The sequence below is a fragment of the Rhinoderma darwinii genome, chromosome 4 (genome assembly GCF_050947455.1).
Source record: "Rhinoderma darwinii isolate aRhiDar2 chromosome 4, aRhiDar2.hap1, whole genome shotgun sequence".
NCBI lineage: Eukaryota > Metazoa > Chordata > Amphibia > Anura > Rhinodermatidae > Rhinoderma > Rhinoderma darwinii.
The window spans coordinates 211320313-211340409 of record NC_134690.1 but is presented as its reverse complement, the minus strand read 5'-3'; the positions used below and the strand labels follow the sequence as shown (position 1 = coordinate 211340409).

At 40.2% G+C, this 20097-nt stretch overlaps 1 protein-coding gene across 8 annotated transcripts in view; it reads left to right on the top strand.

The window, feature by feature from the left end:
* Window positions 1-18469, top strand: part of MDN1 (midasin AAA ATPase 1) — a 314285-nt gene extending 295816 nt beyond the window's left edge. For 7 of the 8 annotated variants that reach the window (XM_075862158.1, XM_075862156.1, XM_075862153.1 and 4 more), the window contains exons 90-102: window positions 1716-1871; window positions 4087-4188; window positions 4643-4844; window positions 8589-8759; window positions 8930-9090; window positions 9637-9720; window positions 11852-11967; window positions 12289-12463; window positions 12554-12627; window positions 13052-13166; window positions 13313-13376; window positions 16634-16776; window positions 17643-18469. In XM_075862158.1, the coding sequence (XP_075718273.1) occupies window positions 1716-1871; window positions 4087-4188; window positions 4643-4844; window positions 8589-8759; window positions 8930-9090; window positions 9637-9720; window positions 11852-11967; window positions 12289-12463; window positions 12554-12627; window positions 13052-13166; window positions 13313-13376; window positions 16634-16776; window positions 17643-17831 (1752 nt within the window). In that variant the 3' untranslated portion in view covers window positions 17832-18469. The remainder of the gene's footprint in view (window positions 1-1715; window positions 1872-4086; window positions 4189-4642; window positions 4845-8588; window positions 8760-8929; window positions 9091-9636; window positions 9721-11851; window positions 11968-12288; window positions 12464-12553; window positions 12628-13051; window positions 13167-13312; window positions 13377-16633; window positions 16777-17642) is intronic. The other variant, XM_075862152.1, reaches the window with a different exon arrangement.
* Window positions 18470-20097: the final 1628 nt, after the last annotated feature.

The window sequence follows — 20097 nt, the reverse complement described above, 5'->3', positions numbered from 1 at the left end:
TATATTGTTTAACCCGCACGGTGAACTCCATAAAAATTTTTAATGAAAAACTATGCCAGAATTGCTATTTTCTGTTCATCCTGCCTTCAAAAAAATTTGATAAAAGTGATCAAAAAGTCGTACGTACTCCAAAATGGTAACAATAAAAACTAGAAGTTGTCCCACAAAAAAAGCTGCATTGGCGGAAAAATAAAAAAGTCATGACTCCTAAAATATGCCAACACAAAAACAATTTTGGAAAAAAGTGTGTTTACTGTGTAAAAGTAGTAAAACATAAAAAACCTATATAAATATGGTATTGCCGCAATCGTAAAGACCTGCTGGATAAAGTGATGTTATTTGTACCACACGGTAAACAGTGTAAATTGAAGGCGCCAAAAAGATGGGTGAAATTAACTTTTTTTTTTACACAACCCCACCAAAAAAAAGTCAATAAAAAGTTAATCAATAAATTATATGTACCCCAAAATGGTGCTATTAAAAAATACAATTTGTCCCGCAAAAAAAAGTTATAGCTATTTGAATGCGACCATGGAAAAACGTAAAAAATTGCTTGGTCGTTGAGGTTTAAAATACCTTCGGTATTAAAGGGAATGTGTCGCTAGAATTTTTTTTTTTCAGTTAAACAGTATATAAATGATTACACATTGTTTTAATTTTTTCACAAGTCAGGAAATATTATAAATTAGATTCTAATTTATAACATTTCCATGTGCTGGTCACTAGAGGGAGCAATTCCCAAAATTGCAGCATTGGCAATGTGGTAAAGTAACCTCATTGCTTTATGCTGCAAATTTTGAGTAGACACACTCGCTCTAGTGTCCTCACACAATCCCCCCTTCTTTATCCTGGCTAGTGCCAGGAGAAAGGAGGGGGTTGAATGTTCAAACCTCCTACACTGTGTGCCGCCATTTTCTGAGCGACTGCACAGTGGAGGAGGATTAGATACAGTGGTAATCAGACAGTATAACGCGAACATAATACACACATCACATACACAAACATAACTTACCTGCTCCTGCCGTCGCTGCTTCCTCCGCTCCTAGTCCTTGCGTCTGCGCTGCCTTGAGCATATGGCCGGAAGCCACGACTGGAAGTCGTCATCTGACTGTCCGGCAGCAGCTTCCGGTCCACATGAAAATGGCGCCAGATGTCGCTCTACCAAAGACCTTCCTTTTGGTCTGTGTGGTAGCGGCTCATGCGCCGTTCCCACACAGCTGGCGTACGCTATAGTGAATGGAACGGCTCCCGTACACATTCTCTATGGGGTTGTATGTGCCGTATTCCATCTCATGTGTCGATTAACGACACATACAGAGATGAAAAAAAAGATGGCAGCCCCCATAGAGAAGTAAAAGAAAGAAAAAAAAGTACACCACAAAAACACAAATAAATAAAATTTATTTTAATGACATACTAAAAGCAATATTATATATATAAAAAAAAAAAAATTCTGTGACACCTTCCCTTTAAGGGGTTAAAACCTGTGTGGCTCTAAATAATTGAAGACTTATAGTATATTTCAGACCATGCTAATATGAACCATGTATATATGCTTTATTTCTGTACTTTCCCTGGATAGGAACAAGAGATTTGTACACATTATGTATGAGCTACGCTTCTCAAGCTTCAAAGATATGTGTGTGGTACCATCAAATGCATCTTTTATGTTGAGCAGCATACGAACATGCTGATGTGTCTCTTTTTCCTGTCAGAATGATGAAGAAAAAATTGGTGAAGATGAAGAGGTCCCCGAATCTGCTCAGAGAATGGAACATGAGACATGTGGGCAAACTGCAGAGGACAACTTACAGAGTGACAGCGCTGCTGAACTGGCTGGTGCAGCTTCAGAAAAGGATGAAGCCAAAGAGGTAACTTACCGATCATGCTCTTTTACTGTTTAATGATAAATTTGAAAGAAAACTGTTAATATTAGAAATGTTTTAACCCCTTCCTGCAAAATGACGTACGTATACATGAGAGTGAGTTGTATATTACAGCTTCAGAAAATAGAAAAAATACCCCAGTTGGCGGTGGGTAGAACTAAAGTACATAAAAACGATTGCCAAAAGGCAAAACAATTACCCTTTTTCCGGGCTACTTATCCATAGTATCAATAGGAACCATGGAATAATTCTAAAATCGAACTTTTAATTAGTATGTTTAGTACTCTAACACATATTAGGGGCACTGATGCTGCTTTTTAATGACTATAAGGGTGTGCATGGATATGCTGCGTAAAAGTACACCACATATCCACCCTGGTTTCCGCAGGGAAATCTGGCTGAAAAACCGCACCAAATTGTGGTGCAGTTTTTCGTCCGGAATGTCGGCTGCGGAAAACGGCACGTAAGAAGAAAAAAAGTCTATACTTACCCATAGCCATGATTACGCGTCCCTCTGACGTTCTGCAGCCTGTCCTTCTGGGATGACGTTTCATGCCATGTGACCGGCACAGCCTGTGATTGGCTGCAGCAGTCATATGTATGGGATGAAACTTCATTCCTGGAGGCCGGGTTGGACGCAAGGGCAAAGTGGTCTGGGTAAGTATAATCAATTTATTTTATTTTTTTCTAATCGCCTCTTTTCCGCAACATTTGCTATTTTGTTGCGGGCTTTACCTTTCCATTGAATTCAATGCGGAAAACCCGCAACAGAAAAGCAGCGATTCCGCAGCATAAATTGACATGCTGAGGATTAAAATACTGCACAGCAGGTCAATTTATGAACAGTTTTTCGATGGGTGGATGCGATTTCAGCGTGTGGATGAGATTTGTTCCAAACTCATCCACTCTGCTGCTACGGTATTACACTGCTGGTATTCCACAAATGGAAAATGTGCGAGCTTGGCCTTAGCGTTTCTGTGTTAGTACATAGGGAGTAGCTTGCTTCAGACGCACTCCCTTTTTTATAAGTCAGTCCTTGTATGGTGCAGTTCGACACTGAGTTTCTGTAAAACATTCATACTGTTGTGCCAAGAACCCATACACCACAGTGTAACTGTCATATTGCAGAACTCTTATATGCCTTTTAAAAGGTTATGTTATTAAATATACTAATTAAAAGTTGTTTTATAATTATTCCATGGTTCCTATTGATACTGTGGATAAGTAGTGCGTACATAGAGTAATTTTTTTGCTTTTTGCCACAACATTACACTAAACACCTTTCTCGTTCATCTAGGATCAAAGATCACAATAGTGACGGTTGCATCTAAGCCCTCTTCCACCCACCCCCCCCCCCCCCCCCCGTGACAGTGCAACCCTTTAAAAGTACAATACACTGCATCATAAAAGTATTGCATGTTCCAATCACCTAGTGGGACTAAAAAAAATTAGAAATAAGTTTAGAAAAGATTTTAACAATGTACAAGAACAATTAAGCTAAAAAACATAATTTTCCCCGTACGATAATGTAAACAATAAAAAATTAACGTAATTGTTTATCGCACGGTGAATTGAGAATTGCTGTTTTTTGGTTACCTCCTCAAAAAATTGAATAATAAGCGATCAAAATATTGTTTGTACCCCAAAATGGAAAAAAAAAAAGCCCTCACCGCTCCATCGTCGGAAAAATAAAAGTTATGGGTCTCCGAATATGGCGACGCATGACAAATTTTTTTACCATTTTTTTTTTTTTTTTGTAAATGTATTATGAGAAATATTATGTAAATTTGATTCACTGTAATCGTACCGACCGGCAAAATAAAGTATACATGTCCTTTTGACAGTGGTGCCGTAAAGTCAAAATCCCAAAACAATGGAGGAACTGCTGTTTTTTCATTACTCTCCACAAAATATTATTATTTTTTTTAAGATTTTCAGTAAATTATATGGTACATTAAATGTTGCCATTAAAAAAATATAACTAATCGCCCAAAAAAAACAAGCCCTTGTACAGCTATATCAAAAAAAGTAATGGCTCTTGGAAAAAACTAAAAATGCTCTGGTCCTTAAGGGTTTAAAAAAACAAAACAAAAAACCTGTGCTTGTGGTAAATGTCATGTTATTGGGGAAAAGAGGTTTTATCATTCAAGCTTGGGTTTTTTGTTATTGGCTCATCAATTAAATGCTTGATCATATCTAGGATCACGGTACAGGATCTGCAGATGCAAGTCAGTCTGAAGGGCATGAGTCAAAACTGATGGCACGTATGGCTGTAGAGAAGCAAAGCTCCCGTCCCACACAGGTAAATGGTTTATATTTGCTGTTCTCTTCTTGCTCCTTCTAGGAGCAGGGATTAGTCTTAATGCTTTTTTTTATGCAGTACTAAATGTTCTTTAGTATAATGTTTTGAGGCAGAGACTATTGTGAAGAAAGCTGATGTGAGTGGTAATGATTGAGTACTGCTACCATCTGAAGTAGTAAGCTCACTAAAAAGTCCGTTCTAAAAGGAGCGTTTGTTGCCATTCATAAATCTGTTTCTAAATGCTTTCGTAGATTCTCACGGAAAGAGAAACATTGTACATGGCTGTTTTCTGTCTGAAATGGCTGCTTACAGGGAACAATAGGTTAGACTACATGACAAATGTGGATACAACCAAGATTTTAGTTTTTTGGGCTACTTGTAGTGTAACATTTTAAATGTAATAAGTAAAAGTTTGTTCTTGACCTTCATCTAATATGTTTACATTGTTTATTAGAGTATCAAGCGTAAACCTGGCCAATCAGATGACGATCGAACTTTGGGAGATTACACTGATCAAGTCCACAAAAGGCTTAAGACCATTGAATCCAGCAGTGAAATGGAAGATGGTGACAAGCAGACTAAACACCAAGCACATGAAGCTGACGCTTATGAACACATCAAGCCGGGAGCAGAGTCTTATGATGCGCAGACATATGGTACATACTAACTATTATCAACCTATTTTTGCAAAAGCAACATTTACCAAATGATTTTACTATATGTACATATACTGAAATGATATTATTTGTACAATTGTTTAACCCCTTAATGACCGCCGATCACAGCGGCCACTAATGGGCTTTATTCTGATGCATAAGCCTTTTCACAGCGTTGTATCAGAATAAATAAACAGAGCAGGGAGCCGTTAAATGTCCCTGCTCTCAGCTACTAGAGGTAGCGGGGGGCATCCCTGCTCGAACGGGTGGGATCGATATTCGTATCGATCTTACCCGTTTTTAACCCTTTAGAAGTGGGGCTCAATAGCGAGCGCCGCATCTGAGTTGTTTTGGAGTGAGGGAGGGAGCTCCCTCTCATCCCACTGACAACCGGCGATAAGATCGTCGAGTGTCTGTCTCTCCGATGGCAGTCGGGGGCCTAATAAAGACCCCCAGGTCTGCCTGTAGTAAATGCCTGCTAGGTCATGCCAGAGGCATGTCCTAGCAGATGCCTGTCCGTTTTAAACGGGCTGGCAGTAATGCACTGCAATACAGAAGTATTGCAGTGTATTATAAAAGCGATCGAATGATCGCATATTAAAGTCCCCTAGTGGGACTAGTAAAAAAAAGAAAGAAAAGAAGTTTATTAAAGTTAATTTAAAAAAATGTGAAAGAAAAACCCACTTTCTCCCCTTACAAAATGCTTTACTATTAAAAAAAACAAAATAAAGCAAAAAAGTTAAACATATTTGGTATCGCCGCGTCCGTAACAACCCCAACTATAAAGCTATTACATTATTTAACCCGCACAATGAATGCTATAAAAAATAAAATAAAAAACAATGGAAAAATTGCTGTTTTCTGTGAATCTTGGCTTAAAAAAAATTTGATAAAAAGTGATCAAAAAGTCACATCTACTCCAAAATGGTACCAATAAAAACTACAAGTCGTCCCGCAAAAAAAAAGCCCTTATACAACTGCATCGGCGGAACAATAAAAAAGTTATGACTCTTCAAATATGGAGACACAAAAACAAATAATTTTGAAATGAAAAGTGTTTTTACTGTGTAAAAGTAGTAAAATATACAAAATCGATACAAATTTGGTATAGTTGCAATCGTAACAACACGTTGAATAAAGTTATTGTGTTCTTTATACCACACGGTAAACGGCGTAGATTTAGGACGTGAAAAAGAGTGGCAAAATTTCAGCTTGTTTCTATTCCCCTCCTAAAAAAGTTAATAAAAGTTCATCAATAAATAATATGTACCCCAAAATGGTGCTATTAAAAAATACAACTTGTCCTGCAAAAAACAAGACCTTATACAGCTATGTCGACGAAAAAATAAAAAAGTTATAGCTCTTCGAATGTGACGATGGAAAAACTATAAAAATTGCTTGGTCATTAGAGCCCAGAATGCAAACGGGAAGGGGTTAAACATGTTTTTTTTATAACATTGCTTAGAAAAACAAATATTAAAAGAAAGGCATGCACCTTGTGCCATTACGTGATCAAATCGAAAACAAATCTACCCAAGAGTGAAACTGTTGTTAGCCTAGCTTTCTTCTCTCAGTTACGAGAAAGAAAAAACAGAATAAGACCTTGTTCACAAAACGTTTTTGGAACCTAAATTTAGTATGTACGCGAGGAAAGCTCCCAACATACATGATAAACGTGTCCATAGCACTGTGTAAGCTTGACAGAGAACAAGAGTGTCCTTTTTGGTCTCCGTCAGGCTGGCATACGTCAGTATATATATATTTTTTTTTTATCCAGGATGGAATAATATAGTAAACTACTATTCCATCCTCAGGGATACCGCAAAAAAAAAAGTGTACCACACTGTATCTTTTTAACGTGGGAGCTTGATGTATGGGATTCGTTAAAGATATACGTTAAAAGTATACGTCAGAAAGCACCTGACATCACTGTTCACATACGGACAGTGATGACAGGGGCTCCTCCAGAGCCGAAATACCTGGCTAGAGCGTTGCCAGTATTGTCGCTCCTGACATCACTGTCCATATATGGAGAGTGACGTCATGGGCTTCTCCAAAGCTGGAGTACTCGGCAACAGTGCATTCGACGCTCTGCCGGGGACTCCAGCATTGTAGCTCCTGACATCACTGGACAGTGACATAAGGAGCTTCCCCGAGCACAGCGCTTCAGGTAGTGATCTGCCCAGGGGAATACATGACATTCGTTTCAATCTTCTGTTGAAGATTTACTTCTGAAGTCCTCTTGACGTATACCTCCGACGAAAGGCTACAATGTGATGTGTGTAAGCCCTAATACAAGTAAATTCAAATAAAACCAAGTACCCATTCGTATATTTGAAGAGTTTGCAATAGATGTCATGTAGAAGGGGAATTCATAGCATGTCATGTCTACAAGGGGCGTTGTTTGGCACGATCTGAAAGGAGCCCTGTGAGGCATGGTCCACAAGGGGCACTGTGAGGCATGGTCCACAAGGGGCACTGTGAGGCATGGTCCACAAGGGGCACTGTGAGGCATGGTCTACAAGGGGCACTGTGAGGCATGGTCTACAAGGGGCACTGTGAGGCATGGTCCACAAGGGGCACTGTGAGGCATGGTCTACAAGGGGCACTGTGAGGCATGGTCTACAAGGGGCACTGTGAGGCATGGTCTACAAGGGGCACTGTGAGGCATGGTCTACAAGGGGCACTGTGAGGCATGGTCTACAAGGGGCACTGTGAGGCATGGTCTACAAGGGGCACTGTGAGGCATGGTCTACAAGGGGCACTGTGAGGCATGGTCTACAAGGGGCACTGTGAGGCATGGTCTACAAGGGGCACTGTGAGGCATGGTCTACAAGGGGCACTGTGAGGCATGGTCTACAAGGGGGACTGTGAGGCATGGTCTACAAGGGGCACTGTGAGGCATGGTCTACAAGGGGCACTGTGAGGCATGGTCTACAAGGGGCACTGTGAGGCATGATCTACAAGGGGCACTGTGAGGCATGGTCTACAAGGGGCACTGTGAGGCATTGCCTACAAGGGGCACTTATCTACAAAGGGCACTATGTGTGGCACGAGCTACCGAGGCTCCCTATGTGGCACTCCCTATAAGGGGCAGTGAATGGCACTATGTACAGGGGCTAGATAAGCCTCATATTTTTTTCTGCAGATCCACGGCTAGGAATTGCCCATAGCAAATCCGACCTGTGTGAGTATAACCTTACTGTTGGTGTTCAGCTTGGACCTTCACCTGACTGCAGACCCCGGTAAATGGACCTCCACTAAAAATAGTTGAGGGGATAACTATGGAAGAGATCAGGGATGTAGCATCAACGCCCTGAGTATGAGGGAGAAACATTCCTGCCAGTTTCAAGATTTTAATAAATTTGTTCGGCCGTTTTCTGTGATGAACACATTTCTTAAACGGAAGAGTAGGCCCGAGACAATCCAGTCACTGAGAGTTGGAATTCGATTAGCCTTAGTGGAGGGGGATAATATTCCGGGTCTACAAATAGAAGGCTCAGTTTGGTGTCGACTGCAACAGGGCAGCCCACTTTATGATTAAGAAATAGTATAACCCTGTTCATTATGCTTCTACACGCTGTTGATGTATACCATCGCTTTGCATAGCATGTGATACTCACTTCTTTGTTGGGGCTTTACCCCTATTTGTTTGTTTTTTTTGTTTTTTTTTTTCTGTTGGAAGTATTCTATTTTGGCGTATTTCAGTTTGACATGGCCTATGTTGTATTTTTTGCTTTAAAGATACAGCCAGTAAAGAGCAAGAGAAATCCATACAGCCTCAGGAGGAAAAAGATGAAAGAGCTGCACAGGAAGATGTGGAAATGGAGCCACAAGAAGATGAGTGCCTTGAACCTGTCAGAGCCGAACAGCTAAAGCCAGAGCAACCAAAGTCGAAAGAATCCATGGCACAAGGTGAATGTTCACAAAAATATGAAATATGAAAAATTGTGCATCCCCCAATTAAAATAGCTTTTTTTTTTTACCTTTTAGTATTTTATTTTATATTTTTGTCAATCTTCAGCACATTAATCACTTGCTATTGCCTATATAGAATTGAAATGTATAACCTGTTTCAAATACAGGACCCATGGAATCTGAACTAGAGGTGCAAGGAGTAACTATGGAAGATGAGATAAAGGTTAGAGATTCTGAACCCACCAATTCAGACCTGGAGAAACATGAAAGAATAGTAGAATCAACCATACATACTATCTGGGATCTTTTAAGAGAGCAACCTGTGCAGGTATTACCACTTTCATTCACTAACGTATATATCTTGTTTTTAAACATTTTACACCAAAAGGCATGTTTTTCTGTGGTAGCAGGAGTTATTCGAGTTGTCCAGCTGCAGAATTTTCACATATATGACCAGCTTTACTTAACTCTATAATGGCTGCTGCTTGGAATTCTATGTATTATTGTATAACCATTTTGAATATGAACTTCTGTAAATGCTGTGCTTGAGTGTTAGGCCTGATTCACACGAGCGCTGCGCATCTCTGATGTGAAAAACTGCTGATTTTCACGTCCGAGGTGCATCCGTGCTCAGAGCTGCGGGACGCGATGTCACGCATCCACCATAGTTGAGTCTATGGAGGGAAGCGTGATGCGTGAAAAGATAGGACATGTCCTATTTTCGCACGGACCCTTCACACTGAAACATCGGCTGTGTGAGCGCCCACATTGAATTACAACGGCCGTCCCTAGGATGTTTAACACGTTCGTGTGAATCAGGCCTTAATAACATGCAAATAAACAGTATATTATACTTTGTACTCTGTATTCCTAGCAGGCTCCTCAAAATCTTGAAGAGCTTAGGAAAGAACTTGAAAAGCAGCTTGAGGCATGGTATACACACGGTGATGCTGAAGAGGTGGGTATTTCAACCGCAGGTGCCATTTGCATAAGTTTAACCACTTGAAGTCAAAGCCGTTTTTCACTCCTCGCCTTCTATGAGCCATAACTTTTTTTTCTTTTTCTGTCAATAGAGTAGTGATGTGAGAGCTTATTTTTTGCGGGAGGAGATGTAGTTTCTACTGGCACCGTTTAAAGTACCATATTATGTACTGCGAAACTGAAAAAACATTCTATGTAGGGTGGAATTGGAAAAAACTGTGATTCTTCCATTTTCTTTTGTGTTTAGTTTTTACGTCTTTAACCGTGCGTCAAAAACAACAATTTAACTTTATTCCGCTGGTCAATACGATTTACGGTGATAGCAAATTTATATAGTTTACTTAATGTTTTGCTCCTTTTACAAAGAAAAAACTGTTAGAAAAAAATAAATTGTCACTACATTCTGTGTCATAACTTTTTTTTATCTTCATTAATTTCGCGGTGTGAGGGCTTATTTTTTGCGGCACAAGCTGTGCTTTTTATTGGTGCCGTTTTTTGGTACATGCGGCTTTTTGATCACTTTTTATTACATTTTTTTTATCGCTAAGTTGAGCAAAAAACTGATTTTGGTGTTTTATATTTATATTTTTTTACGGCATTGACCGTGCAAATTAAATAAATAATGCTATATTATAGTTTAGACTTTTATGGACGCTGCGATACCAATTTTGTTTTATTTTTTTTATTTTTACATTACTTTAGAGGAAAAAGGGGTTGTTTTAATTTTTCATTATTTTTTTCACTACTATAAACTTTTATATAACTTTTACACATGACGTTAGTCCCCCCCAGGGACTTGAACTAGCGATCGTTAGATTGCTAGTGCAATACGCTGCAATACTAATGTATTGTATTTTTAAGGGCTTAACAGAGGCAGTCCTGGGGGCCTTCATTAGGCTCCTGGGTTGCAATGACAACCATTGCGACCCCCGATCACATGAAGGGGGGGGCGATGAGCTGTCGTAGGGGGCCCCCCCCCCCACTCCATTCAACGCCTCAGATTCTGCGGTCGCGATTGACCGCAGCATTTGAGGGGTTAAACGGCCAGGAACAGCGCGATCGTAGTTTCTGCCATTTTCTGGACAAAATAGTGCTGCATGATGCACTATATTGTCCAGAATAATTGCTGGAATCTGCAATAGAGGCTTCTGATAGAATCTCTAACACAAATGTGAACGTAGCCTTAACCACTTCATGCATTATCACGTAACTGTACGTGATAAGGGTTAAGGGGAAGTATGGAGCGGGCTCACGGGCTGAGCTCGCTCCCTACACAACGGGTGACGGCTGGGTTACACAGCCGACACCTCACTGCAACGGGTAAAAAACTACAGCTCGCCCCGCAAAATTTAAGCCCTCACATCGCTAAATTGATGGAAAAAGTTATGGCTCTCAGAACACGGCGACACGAAACATTTTTTTAATTCAGCAGATAGTTATATTTTTTTAAAACTGGTAAAACATAAAACAAAACATAAATTTGGTATCGCCATAATCGTATCAACCTGTAGAATAAGGTGAATATGTAGTTTTTACCGCCGGATGGATGCCGTAAAAACAAAACCCCCCCAAAAATGGCGTAATCGCTGTTTTTATCCCATTTCCCCTTCAAATAATTTGGTTTCAGCTTCCCAGTACAATAAATGGTGCCACGAAAAACTACAAGTAGTCCCGCAATAAACAAGCACTCCTATAGCTATATACACGGAAAAATAAAAACATTATAGTTTTTGGAATGTGGGGAGGAAAAAACAAAAGTGAAAATCCTAAAAATGGCTGAGGAGGGAAGGGATCAAGGGACAAATTCCAGTGGAACCGTGTCTGGATTATTCAGTGTCTGCCCGTCCCCTTTTTTCTATTGTTAAATTCCTTGTCTTAACGTTATTTCCACAAGGAGGTTCTGCGAACTTGCACTACTCCTCTACTTCAACTCTGTACTCACGCTATGTTCCTTCTGTCCTGCTCCTTTTTTTGGGATACCACTCTGTAGTTTCATTAAATATATCCAATATTTTATTCTGACACTGACCCCACAAAAAAAAGTATTTAATATTGGTGTAATTTTAACTGTATGACATACAAGTAGCCATTTCTCATTTTTCTTTCAGGAGAAGTCTGCAGCTGAAATGTGGCAGAGTTACCTCCTTCTCACCGGTCCCCTATCTCAGCAGTTATGTGAACAACTAAGGCTTATACTAGAGCCTACAAAAGCAGCCAAGCTCAAGTGAGTTTAGTGCTACAGTATATTATGTATAGGATCATAGTCACTTGTTCTAGTACTGTACACCTGGGATATTATCTGAAGCCATCCTGAAAGTTAATGTTTAACATGCTTCATTGTCCTCTTCTTGTTAAGTCGGTTCATTCAGTTTAATGAGAACAGTTTAACCTATTGCATAAATCTCAATCCGGTTATTTGATTAAATATCAGAAGTGGATACTAGAACATTTTTTGTAATCCACTGAATAGAAGACCCTGTGGGTAAGGTGATTTGTATCTATTTCAACATAGTTCTTTAATGTCGTATTTCTTACACTATTGCAGGGGGGATTATAGAACTGGAAAGAGGCTGAATATGCGAAAAGTGATTCCGTACATAGCCAGTCAGTTCAGAAAAGACAAAATCTGGCTGCGTAGAATGAAGCCCAGCAAACGGGAATACCAGATCTGTTTAGCTATAGATGATTCCTCCAGTATGGCTGACAACCACTCCAAGCAGGTCAGAATTTGTAGCTTGGGTATTTAATATCCAAAAATCTGGTGGGTTTGTGATCTGGTGGGATAAACGTAAGCTGCATTTATTTTCCAGCTTGCCTACGAGTCCCTGGCGGTGATAGGAAATGCACTGACGCTCCTTGAAGTAGGACAAATTGCTGTGTACAGGTATGCAACTTTTGCTGAATGTTCATGCCATACCGCTGATATGTTAGATACTGCAATAAACCTTTTCAGGCGACTAGGGTTTTAATCAGGAATACGATAACTAACCTCTAAACCACCCTTTATGTGTGATGTAGTACATTTACAAAGATGGCAAAAAGGGTAAAATGGATGGGCATTTTGCTGTTTCTGCCGTGGATACCATTGTATTTCGAAATCTTGCATCTGCCTTTGAATATCGTGTGGGGGGGGGGTCACAATGGTGATTTTCTGTTGTCTAGTTTCACTATGTAGGTCCTTTTTATACAGTTCAGTTTACTGTCAACAAGGTGGGTGCCCATTCCTGACTTTTCTATGTGGTCCCATGAATTCTAGTTGTTTTTGTATGTAAGTATCAATATGCTCACGTGCCCTTTTTCTGCCTTAGTTTTGGAGAAAATGTCAAGCTTTTACATCCCTTCCATGAGCAATTTAGTGAGCAGTCTGGATCGAGAATACTCAGCCAATGCAAGTTTCAGCAGAAGAAAACATTGCTGGCCCAGGTAACCAAGGAGATCTGCCTTTATGCCGGTCTGTACGCCTCTCTCTGTACGCCTCTCTCTGTACGCCTCTCTCTGTACGCCTCGGCCTCTATCTTCCATGATAATGCCTTTTGTTAGTGTGGTTTTTTGTTTTTTTTTCCCTACAGTTCTTAGAATCTTGTTTACCCATGTTTGCTGCAGCACAACAAATGTCTCAAAGCAGTAATCCAGGTGAGTAAAGAAGTATGAAAGATTAAGTTCTGTGCATTGTATGACACATATGATTATTATTATTACACCGATGTAACCGACAAATGTGTTTTAACCAATATTCATTATTTCAATTGGACATATAGAATATATGTGTGTATGTGTGTGTGTATGTATATATATATATATATATATATATGTATGTATGTATGTATGTATATATATATATATATATATATATATATATATATATAAACATTTGTCTTTTAACATTGCTGTAAATTTTCCTTTTTTGATGTGAGACTAAAAATTTTCCCCCAGGCAAAATCTCTTAAAGGGAAAGTGTCGCTAGAAAAAAAAATTATTTTTATTTTTAGTTAAACAATTCGTGTATAGGTGATTAAACATTGTTCTAATTTTTTTAATTTTTTTCACGAGTCAGGAAATATTATAAATTAGATTCTAATTCATAATATTTCCCAGCGCTGGTCACTAGATGGAGCAATTCCCAAAATTGCAGCATTGCATGTGGTAAAGCAACCACATTGCTTTATGCTGCAAAATTTTAGAAAACTCACTCGCTCTAGTGAGCTCTCAGAATCCCGCATCCTTTATCCTGGCTAGTGCCGGGAGAAATGAGGGGATTGAACGGTCAAACCTCCTACACTGTGTGTCGCCATTTTTTGAGCTAACACACAGTGTAGTAGGTTAACATACAGTGGTAAACACACACTAAAACACGAACATACATAGAAATAACTTACCTGCTCCTGCCGCCGCCGCTCCCTCCGGTCCGTCCGCTCCGTCTGCTACTGCCGCTCCAAGTGCACAAGTCCGGAAGCCGCGACCGGAAGTAGTAATCTTACTGTCCGGCCGCGGCTTCCGGTCCACAGGAAAATGGCGTCAGACGTCGCACAGTTCAACTTGGACTGTGTGGGAGCGGCGCATGCGCCGTTCCCACACAGACGGCGTACAGCATAGTGGATGGAACGGGCCCCGTTCGCATTCACTATGGGACTGTGAGCCGTATTCCATGTCTGTATGTGTCGTTAATCGACACATACAGAGATGGAAAAAAAAATGGCAGCCCCCATAGGGAAGAAAAAGTCAAAAAATAAAAAAAAGTAAAACACAAACACACAAATAAATAAAAAAATGTTTAATAAAACACTAAAATAAAATCGTGACACTGGTCCTTTAATGTTTTATTCCACCTTTTCAAAACAATCTATCCATATGCGAGCTTTGTGAAACTTTTGTAACCGCATGAGAGCTTCAACCGGTTATGTCTGTTTTCCTTTCTGTTCTATAACTAGAAGATTCGCAATGAAAAAAGTATAATAAATACAATAAAGGTTGATGTATAACAATATGTTTAGATGGAATGAAACACAGCACTGTGCTAAAAATCTGAGTCACTCCCATAGTGAATTGCCAGGTGGTGCCTCTAAGCTTTTGTACCACAAGGCCGATCTCGAACACAGTGTGTTCATGTATTTTTAGTGGCGTTTTACTGTATTTTTGCACTTATTTTTTGTTCCTCAAATGCTGCGGCAAAAGGTCTGTAGTGAAATATGAGAATACATAGCATTTTGGTTTTGAGGGGGCAGTGAAGTTTTGATCAAAATGCAGCATGCTCTAGGTACGGCGTTTTCGTTTTTTTATGGCGTTTTTCTATATATATTCTTCTCTACGGGGCATAAAAAAAAGCCAGGAAAAACTCTTGTACAAAATGGTTCTAAACACTAAAAACACTGGTAAAATAAAGCTCTTGAAATACATGTTTTTTTCCATGCACTTTGAAATGCAGAAAAAATAAATTGGACATTGGAGGTCTGTTTTTTTTTTTAGGCCTCCTCACATACAGACTTGATTAAGCTGGAACTCTACTTTGTAAATACAGCCCAGTATCCATAAGTGCAGTCTGCCAGTAATGTTGAAAGCTGCACTGTCTCCATATACAGTACCTGTTCTGCCTATAGCAATCACTATAGCAACTTTAAGTACGATAAACCCTACTCACCACTTCTGGCAATGGCAAGATAATTGTGAATGGGATTTTATCAAATCTTCTTCACTACAGTGTTGTTGAACCAGTGTGGCGTTTTTAGAGCTTGCGGAATTTTTATCAAACCTGAGCATATTTTTAGCTCTCTGTACTATGAAGCCGGGAAGATACACACCTGGAGTTTTTACATGTGATTACCGCGGTGCAGTTTTCAATATGAGCATTTACAAGTAATGCTGTTTTCCTCGTAAAAACTGTTTTGTTTTTTTAGCTCAATTAAAAGAACACCAGTAAATAGTGCAAAAACTAGAGCAATATGATGTATCCAGTAACCACGGGACCACAAAAATGCAAAATGGAGCTCGAGGTTGAAAGACCAAGTCCAAAAAATGTCCAAACGAAATCAAAAGCAAAAGAGATCCTCCACTTGCACGCCACAAATACACCGCAAAACGATTAACCTTAGGGACTGTACTCCCTTCAACTCCAGCTTGTAGTAAAGGTGTAAGTGATCTTAATCTAGCAGTGCAGAGAAATATGATTTCAGGCCAAACCTCCTTCCAGTGTTTGCTCGGATAAAAAACAAACGAGTCTCCCCGAATGCTTCCGCTCCACAATGTAGCCTCTCACTGCAACAAAGTTTTTAAAATGGCCCAAACGTACTGTAAGGTCCCATGCACACGACCGTAGAATTTATCCGTAATTGCGGACCGTAATTACGGACACTTTCATTTCTATTGACCATGGACACCTTCCCGTATATTTACGGGATTGTGTCTGGGCCGTAGAAAGCCTCCGCAAAAGATAAAACATGTCGTATCTCTTGCTTTTTATGGACCTTGCTCCCATACTTTATTTAGGCGCACGGGCTGAAAATGCAGGTGGCTGTCCGTGGCCAGCCTGCCCGTAATCGCGAAATGTGATTACGAGCACGGTTGTGTGCGCATGTGGCGTAATGACGAGTTAAAACAAGGCGGTTTTAGTTATACTTACAAACGTATTTATGTTATTAGAAGATCACTCACACCTTGACTACAAGCTGGAGTTAAAGGGAGGACGGTCCCTAGGGTGGGTCGCTTCGCAGTGTGTGAGTGGAGTGTGAGCGGAGGACCTCTCTTGCTTTTGAGTAAATAGAGCATGGAATCTGTTGTCATGTTTCTACAATCATTTTGTATAATTGAAGTTTGTATTGGTTTGCACATACTTGCTGCAGGCTGTTTTCAATTCCGATGAAGATTTTGCTAATACTGCATATTGCATTTTGTTTCAGAAACCGCCCAACTACTTATAATAGTCTCTGATGGAAGAGGATTGTTTGTAGAGGGGAAGGACCGAGTCACAAGGGCGGTAAAGGCAGCTCGCAATGCTAACATATTTATTATTTTCATTATTTTGGACAACCCTACTTCCAAGGTAAATACGTTTTATAGTGCCTTTTTGCTGACCTAGTAATTCCATATGTACAAGAGGGCTTTTCTGTACAGCCAGTCAACATAAAAATAGGGGAAGGTAACAGTACACTGATTAAATGGGGTATTCCCATCATAAACATTTATGGCATATCTCTCTAGAACAGGAGTCCACCGTCCTGCCTGGTGAGGAGGATGTTGTGGAGAATGAAGCTTCTGTAATGCTCACCAAGGGGGTTCAGGTGACCCATTTTCTGGAGATAGGTGCGAGTTTTACCTCTGATGGAAATACTCCTTTAAGAGGTCAATAATGAAAAAATATATATCCAGTATTGAAACAAAGTCAAGAGTAAAAAATAAACAAAATTGTAATCAATTAAGTGTGCCTCTCCTGATACATTTGTTATATGGTTGTGTAGATGGCACATTACTCATGAATGAAGTGTTTTATGGCATTGAAGTGACAGGTGGTTTTGTTTTGGTTTTCTTTTTTTTTTTTTTTTTTTCTCTCATGGACTGGAACATATCTTTGTTCCTTATTGGAAGTTAACATGTATGATTGACACTTTTACATTCTGTCTAAAGATCAATTCAGGTCTATTTTTGAATATGTTGAATAAATTGTAGTATAAGTAGGTATTCTCTTTGTATGTGTATGGAATACAATGTGAACACGTCCCCGTTACCTCCATCGGCTTATCCCTAGAAGACCAACTCAATGTGTCATGGAATTATGTACAAAGATTATTTGATAAAATATATATACTTTAAACATTTAAGTGTATGCAGTATAGCTAAGCTGAACTGAAGGACAATTTCACTTCACTGCCAATATTAGTCTAGATATTAACTTGTTCATATTGTTTTTAGGACTCCATATTGGATATTAGAGTGCCAATTTTTACCGACCCCAAAGAAATGCCAAAAATGATATCTTACATGGAACAATTTCCATTTCCATTCTACATCATCCTTCGAGATGTGAACACTCTTCCAGAAACTCTGAGTGATGCCCTCAGGCAGTGGTTTGAGCTGGTGACCACCTCAGAACATGTGTAAACCATGTCTGGATACATGCACAACAGCCTGCACTCTCGCAGCAGCAGAATGGAGAGGTTATTGGGGAAGACTCATGGAACTGTGCACAGTGGAATAGAACAGCATGTCCTGCAGCTCAGGTCAAGTCATTTCAATGATTCAGGAAGCTATGCAATGTACCTCCTGAGTAGAAAATGGCCCACCTTCAGCTATGTGATGGTACCCATCAGCCAGTCTTGTGTGTAACATAACCAGTTTAACGTAAAACCAACCACTGCTTCTAGCGGTGCACAGCAGATGGACACATTGAGGGAAAGATTGTAAGGTATAGTATGTAGAAACGTAGGACATGTTTGTATTTTTCCCAAGTAAAACGAATACAAAAATCCAAGTTTTTATTTTTGTAATAAACCAAAGTTCCCTTAAAAAACTGTTCAATCTGAGAATCGAAGCATTTCTACTCTTGATGTGGTCTAACTTGTTTTCCATACTCTGTATTGTAAATCACAACATTATACTGTGAAGCCTGCACATTTTGTATTATATTGTTAGAACATACAAGTTATTTGTCTGTCACACGTGTCTATGATCTTTTCTTTTGTTTTGTTTTTTTGTTACCCCCATAGCTATGCAGCCTAATAAAGATCATTAGTAACGGTTTCATTCTGGTTTATGAAAGGCACAGACTAATGTTACAGTATACGTTCTAAAATGTAAAGGTTTAGCCCTGATACAAGCATCCAGATTTTTTTTTTACCTCTTATGGAAAATTGTATTGTGTGAAATATTGTACATTTGTATTCCACCTCATGTGTTGTTAATGGTAAACCAAACCGTAAGATTACCACAAACTAAGAAAATGTTTACACCATGAGCAATAAGTGTTCTTACCAATGGAGCGGATTTCATTTTTAATACTGTAGGCGTAACAATTATCATTCTTGTCAAATTTGTTTTGAGTATTAAGGAGTCTCATTACGTCTATGGCCAGCATTACAGAGGACTTAAGACCGAGTATAGTGGTTAAGGTGGGCTGTGTTCCTCTACAGCAGGGGTCTCAAGCTTGGCCGGGTAAGTGGGCCACATATAGAAAAAAAATTTGAAGTTGACGGACCGCATAACTTTCAAATTTGATACATTACAAAATTATTGTTAATTAGTTATTTAAACTATTATAACACTGTTGCTATAATACTACATTACTATAATAATAGCGCTAGGTTTAAACTTACCGAAAATTTGTGAGATTTCTCCACGTGCTTATTTCCACAATCCACTTTTACAGTTTAAGTGTCACTAAATGCAGTCCGGCAGTTCAGTTGGCAGCGTTTGGCAGACACACAAATGTCAAAATTAGGCAGCTCCTTTTTAGATCGTGCCACAGTGCCCTCTGTAGATGCTGCCACACATACCCCTTGTAGATGCTGCCACACATACCCCTTGTAGATGCTGCCACACATACCCCTTGTAGATGCTGCCACACATACCCCTTGTAGATGCTGCCACACACACCCCTTGTAGATATCTCCATTGGGGCTCCCTCTAGGAGTGGAATCCCCAGCCAGAGCGTTGCCCACGCTTTGGCCAGGGATTCCTCTGCTGGAGGAGCCCCTGATGTCACTGTTCGTACACAGTGACGTGAAGGGATCCTCCTGGACTGGAATGTGATGTCAGGGGCAACCCCCAGAGCCGGTGCCCCAGAGCGGAGCACTAGTCTAGGCTCTACTCCGGAACTCTCGGGAAGCAACTGATATCAGTGTCCATATGTGGAGAGTGATGCCAGGGGCTTGCCCAGAGCTGGAGTCCGGGAGCAGAGCTGCTTCTAGCACCCTGCCTGGGATTCCAGCTCTGCTCCTGACATCACTGTTCATATATGGACAGAGATGTCCGGGGTAACCCCAGAGCTGGAGTCCGGCGCAGAGCGCTACTAGCGTGACTCCAGCTGTTCTCCTGACATCACTGTGCAGTTCTGGGGAATTCCTAGACATCGCTGTCCATATGTGGACAGCGATGTCAGGGGATTCCAGAGTCCCGGTGCAGAGCCTATGTTAGCGCTCTGGGGAAGACCCTGACAAAACTGTCCATGTTTGGACATCGATGTCGGGGATTTCCACAGAGTCCTGGAGCAGAGCCTATGCTAGCGCTCTGCTTTGGACTTTGCTCTGGGGAAGACCCTGACATCGCGTGTCCATTCATGGACAGTGATGTCAGGGATGTCACAGAGTACCGGAGCAGAGTCGATACTAGCGGTTCTGTGTCCCGCGGGCCGCAGATGACAGCCTCAAGG